Below are 6,000 nucleotides of genomic sequence, written 5' to 3' on the forward strand. Positions count from 1 at the left end.
CATGTTAGGAGGCAGCTGTGCTGGCAGCGCAGCACCAGCCAGGCTGGAGGCACTTGCCTGAGGCAGGGCTTTCCAGGCTGGGGGCTCATCCTGTCAGGCTCCAGCCACAGCCACAGCCAGTGTGGGGGGGGGGGAGTCCCTGCCCTGTGCCTGGGCGGATGGGGGGGTGCTGAGCCATAGGAGGTACTGGGCGCTTTGGTGGGGGAGAGCTGCCGTTTTAAAAAAAAAAAACCCGGCGGTGGCTTCCAGGGAGGAGAGGCCTGCGCTGCCTCTGCCGGGGGGGGGGGTTTGCCTGCTGTACCCTTGCTGCTTTGCTTACAACCGCAGAGAAGCGTCTTCTGGTTCTTGTCGCATCTGTTCAAGTTGTGGCTCCTCAGTCGGGAAGGGAACGTTTAAAAACAATGCCCGAGGGTGGGGGGCAAACGCCTGCCGGGGGGGGAGGGGGGCTGCACAGCCCTGCGCCTTTAAACGGGCCTGGGGCGCGCCATGCAGTTCGCCGCCGCCTCGGAAGCGGGGGGGGGGCGGGCGCGGCATCTGCCCGGCCCGGGACACGCAGCGGCTGCCGGGCCCGGTGGCTCTCGCGCTGCCGCTGAGCTGCAGCGGGGGGGGGGGGGGTCCGGTTCCCGCTCGGCTGCGGCCGCCTCCGGCGGGGCTTGCCCGGAGCCTGCTGGCTGCCCTCGGCCGACCCCTCCTCCGCCCCGCTGAGAAAACCGGGCGCGGGGGAAGCGCCGCGGCCTCCCCGCCCGGCTTCCAGGGCGCGACGGGGGCTTCGGGCCGCCGCCGCCTCCGAGCGCGGGGCGGGCAGCGAAGGCCGTCGTGGCGGCCCGAGGGCGTTTGAGCGGCCTAGCCGCGCAGGCGCGTGGCTGCCTCGGACTCCGGCCCGCTCGGGGCTCTGCGCATGCTCAGGGGCGACAAGCCCTCCCCGCGGGCCGGGCGCTCGCCCCGCCTCTCACGCATGCGCCGCGGGAGGCGCGACGATGCCAGGCGGGGCGGAAGTACCCGGTGAGGGGCGGAGCCTGCGGGCGCGACCGAATTCGGGCGTCGGAATGCCCTGACACGTGAGCCGCTTACGGGGCGGAAGGCGAGGCCCCGGAGGCCGGGCGGCAGCGGAAGCAAGAGAAGGCCGGCCGGCGCCTGACCCGGCGGAGGAAAGACAGGGCGGGAGCCCCAACCGGGCGGCTTGGGCGTGTCCCTCGCGCCTTCCCCAGCGGGGCCCCTCCCGTGAATGCTCACAACGACCCCGCGAGGTAGGCCGGGAAGGGCCGGGGGCTGGCCCGCCCCCCCCCGCCCCCAGTGCGCGGGATTCGGGCCTGGGCCGGCCGGACCCGAGTTCAGCCGTCGCCCCGGTGCCAAGGCGGCTCTCCCGTCGAAGCTGGGCGGTGCGGCGGGTGCGTAAGACCCGCGGGTTGGTTTGACGTGGGAAAGGGCTGTGTGGCCTGGCCGGGGGGCGGGGGGCGACCCTCAGCGGAGCTTCCGGCCGAGCGCGAAAGGCCCCGCCTTCCTTTGCACCCCGGCCAGGCCCCGCAGGCATGCTCGTACCCGCCGGATCGGTGGTGGTCCCGGACTGGCACAAGACCCAAGAGGCCCAGCGGTACTTTGGCGCCGTCCTGCAGCGGAAGAAGCGCAAATCCTTTGGTGAGAGGCGAGGGGCCCGGCGTGGGCAGGGGGGTCTCGGGTGCCCCTCACCCCACCCCACCCCACCCGGGGCTCTTCTCCTGCTTGGAATGCAGAGCAGGTGCCCGTGCCTGGTGTGGGTCTCTCTCGGCTGCCATCGTGTTGGGCTGGGCGGAAGGCGACTCACCCTGGGCACACCCGGAGGCCTTTTTGTCAGGGCTGTTGTGTGTCCCGTGTCTGAAGCCAAGCGCTGGCTCTGCAGGAAGATGCCTCGCCCAGGCCCGAGGAGGTGACCTGACTCCCTGTCACTTCTCAGGGTTGATTGAAAGGCCGGTCCTCCCGCCACTTGCACAGGCAGACATGGCCAGCTACAAGGTCTTCGTGTCGGGGAGGAGTGGCGTGGGCAAAACTGCTCTGGTGGCCAGTCTGGGGGGTCTCCAGGTGCCCTCGGCGCACCATGAAACAACAGGTGAGGGCTACCGGTGAGGGGGACCTCAGTTTTCCCGTCTGTCAGGTGGAAGGAACACTTGTAGGAGAAGCACGCCAAAACTTAGGAAGCGCTGCTGAAGGGTCAGGAATTGAAGGGCTGGGGCGGGGTGGGTGGGATATGGGGCAGCACAGAAACAGCAGCTGGAGATCAGACCAACCAAAGAGATTCTTTTCCTGAATTCTAAATTATTATGCTAGGTTTTCATATTCTAGGTTATAATTCTAGGTTTTCCCCTCTTCATGTATCATAGTTGAATTCTGTATTTAATAGGGCTGGATTGCTCAGACCACTGGATTCACAGAATTCTTCCCTAGGCGCTTCTGCCTGATCAGGCGTTCTGTGAAATTAAGATACTAACATCCACAAGCACCTGCCTAAATCGTTCCAAAGCGGTGCCGTGTCATTGTATTGTCATTTCTCATGTCGTTTGGAGCCAGTGGACCAACTGCTGCTTATTGACTTACGCCCTGTTTTCAAGCACGGATCTGAAACTCCAGGGTCATGAAGCTTGCCTTTTTAATCACAATTTGACTCTAATGCCCCCATGCGTCCAGTCCCTGTGAAGTGGTTATGTTGCAGGGATCCAGACGACAACTGTGTATTGGCCTGCAAAGCTGTGTCAGAGTGGCCGGGCTCTTTTCTTCAAGTTCAGCTTCTGGGACTGTGGGGAGTCCATGCTGAAGAAGTTTGATCATCTCCTGCCAGTGAGTAAGGGCTCGGTGGGCCTGCTGAGGCTGCTCAGAGCTGCACTGCTCCTCTGAGGACAGGCGGCTGTTCTGAAGCTGCACTGCTCCTCTGAGGACAGGCGGCTGTTCTGAAGCTCCAGACCACAGCCTGAGCCTCGGCTCCCAAGCCACACTGCTTTTCTAAAAGAGACTTTCTTTGCCCTTCAACTCACAGGCTTGCACTGAAAAAGTGGATGGCTTTCTCCTCTTGTTCTCCTTCACGGACCGTGCCTCTTTTGACGACTTGCCAAACCAGATCTCTCGCATGAGAGAGAGAGCCAAGAATGCCATCAGAATAGTAATTGGCACCAAATATCCTTTAATACTTCAGGAGGGGGGCATTCTACCCACGCTCACAGCCACTCTGTTCTTACACATTTTTTTAAAAAAAATCCTTTCATCAGAAGGGGAAAGTGTTTTTGACATGCTCGGAGACACTTTGCCATGATGCGCCAAGACTATTGTAGAGGTTTGCCCTCTGAGACGCACACATCTGCCTGCAGGCGTACATCTGGAAAGGTGGGGCTGCTGCTTGGCCTTCGTCCGAGATCTGGGGGACAGACATTTGATGGACTGGCCCTTGCTGCTAGAGCCTTCCCTGGCTGGGGTGGCGTGGTTTATATGGAGAAGCGATGGGCCCTGTGGCGGAGCATCTCCTTGTCTGGCGGAGGGTCTGAGGGTTGCTCCCAGGTAGCAGCTCCAGTTAAAGGGATCAGGTCATGCATGATGAGAGGGACCCCCCCCCCCTCTGCCCTGGAGAGCTGCTGCCCGTCAGAGGAGACCGTGAAGGACCAAGGGGAGTCCGGCTCAGCAGAAGGCAGCTTCGCACGCTCGTGTGGCTGGGCATCGTCTTCCTTAACACTCTTCTCCAGGTTTGACCAATTTGCACACACTGACGTCACAGAGCGTGACATAGCTGCATTCCGCCATGCCTGGGGCCTGCCAGTGTTGCGGGCAAAGAGCCTCAGTGCCCCACCCCTGGCCGACAGATGTTCCCAGGGCAGCCATACTGGACTGTCCAATGTTGCTCACATCCTCAATGGCCTGGCCGAGCACCTCTGGAGGCAGGACCAGTGGGCAGCAGGCCTCTCCCTCCCACTTCCTGGCCCCAAAGAGCCCATCTCTGCTCCCCTAACAGGCGGGTCAGCAAGCGGTTCCTAGAATAGCTATCGGATTGGACTGACGGGTTTTACTGAAGAGGGGAAGGCTGCCGTGGGGACCTTGACTGAGAGAGTTCATCTGATACCGGACCGGAAAGAGAATTGGGGGAGGGCCGGTAGGGACATTGCCAGAAAAGAACATCCAGCCCTCGTGTTCCCTGTGGTGGTGGTGGTGGCATGGGTGTGGAAGCTCCACCTCCTTGCTTGTCCTCAGCTGCAGAGCAAAGGTGTGCCAGGTAGATGTCAACTTATTGCTGTGAAGTTTGTGCAAGAGAGGTGGGCTTGTACACGCAAGCGGGCGCGTGCACACACACACAGGTCTCTCTCTCGGTTCTTTCTATGACCTTCAATACAAGCCGTGTTTTGAGAAGTTCACATGCTGAGTTTTTCTTTGTAAGTCTCCATTGGGAGTGCCAGGCGGCTGCAAAAAGCAGATTCACCCTGCCGAAGGAGAAAGGAGGAGTCCCATTAAAGCTCCGCCTTTCTGCGTCTGACCTGACCCCTCGCCGCGGCACAGCCAGACCTGAGCATTATCCGGAGGCAGGGGTGGGGGTGCAGCTCCAGTGTGCCAGATCCAGTGTGCTGGCTCCAGCTCAGAGAGAGAGAGAGCCCCTGACAAGGGAGCACCCCTCCTGACATCACAACCCTCTGGGCTGGGGACGGCTTTTCATTATTTTGTTGAAACGGAAGAGCCAGTTGTTAGGAGTGGCTGCCCGCCCCCCCCCCCTTGTGCAGAGAGCCAGGATCTCCCCTGCAGAACTTTCCATGAAAGGGGGGAGGGGAAATGATTGACCGTGCCGGTAAATTCTGTGCTGCTCTTCTAATAGAATACATTTTAGAAAGCAATGTTTCTTTGAACACAACAAGAGAAGCCCCTTGCAACTGGACCGGCCCAGTGAAACTGACAGAGCCTTCAGGGAGGCAAAGAGGAAATGAACCCCCTGAGGAGAGCCAGTTTAGTGTAGTGGTTAAGAGCACGGGACTCTAAGCTGGGGAACTGGGTTTGATTCCTCCTCCGCTTGAATCCAGCTGGGTGACCTTGACCCAGCTGGGAGCGCTCTCGGCTCCACCCGCTTCACAGGGTGATTGTTGTGGGGATAATAATAACACACTTTATAAACCATTCTGAGTGTTAAGTTGTCGTGAAGGGCAATATAAATCTATTATCATCATCATCATCATAATCTCTGCTGGCTGTGTAGAGAGGAGAGGTTGACCGAGCCCTCCGATCTGTCTTTTAAAACTCGGCTTCCCGGCTAACGTTGCGTCTCCCTGCACTTGAGCGTCCTCAGGTGGAGAGCCTACGTAGTGTGTTGAGTTCCCCAGGCCTCCTTTGCTGCAGAACCTACTCTGGACTGCTGCACCCCTACAGGGGGCCAGAAGGCCCCCAGAGAGTACCTGCTGAGTGCAGCCCAGAAATTGGGGGGGCGTCCTGGGAAGGGGGGGTTTCCCCAACCCGCCCTGCAGGCCACATCTTTTTTCTCCACTGAGCACACTGTGGGAGGCACACTTGGTGGGCTGCAACTTCTGCAGACCCAGTTCTTGCCCTTCCTGGACCATTGCCCAAGAGAGGCAGGCGATGGCATCGCGCCCTCCAAACCATCTTGCGCATTTATGTTATTCACATTCTTTATAGTCCTATTTTTCTCACTGGAACTCAACAGCATAGAATATCCAGTAACAGTAAGTAATGCAATAGGATTAGGGTTGGAGAAATCTGAAACAAAGCATAAGTATTGTGACATGTTAAACACTGCTGAAATTACATTGTAGGGCAATGCATATATACAGATAGTAGGTATTATACACTATAGTAGAGTCTACAGCAGTGATGGCAAATCTATGGGACACGTGCCACAGTTGGCCCGCAGAGCCCTCTCTGTGGGCACACGAGCCAAGTCGCCGATCGCTAGGTCCAGGGCTCATTTGGAGGGGGAACGCCTGGAACGGCGTTCCAGTAGCTCTGAGCAGAGACCACATGGATTTTGGCCCTGCCCACGTGATTTCCTCA

General features: G+C 59.4%; 1 protein-coding gene across 1 annotated transcript; it reads left to right on the forward strand.

The window, feature by feature from the left end:
- Positions 1-1,006: 1,006 nt before the first annotated feature.
- CPLANE2 (ciliogenesis and planar polarity effector complex subunit 2) lies at positions 1,007-4,357 on the forward strand. Its single transcript, XM_055001540.1, has 6 exons — positions 1,007-1,247; positions 1,519-1,635; positions 1,931-2,083; positions 2,684-2,808; positions 3,005-3,141; positions 3,702-4,357. Exons 1-6 carry the CDS (start codon positions 1,226-1,228, stop codon positions 3,988-3,990), a joined length of 843 nt encoding a protein of 280 aa, XP_054857515.1. The 5' UTR covers positions 1,007-1,225; the 3' UTR covers positions 3,991-4,357.
- The last annotated feature ends 1,643 nt before the right edge of the window (positions 4,358-6,000 follow it).

Source organism: Eublepharis macularius, chromosome 17 (genome assembly GCF_028583425.1).
Source record: "Eublepharis macularius isolate TG4126 chromosome 17, MPM_Emac_v1.0, whole genome shotgun sequence".
Taxonomy (NCBI): Eukaryota; Metazoa; Chordata; class Lepidosauria; order Squamata; family Eublepharidae; genus Eublepharis; species Eublepharis macularius.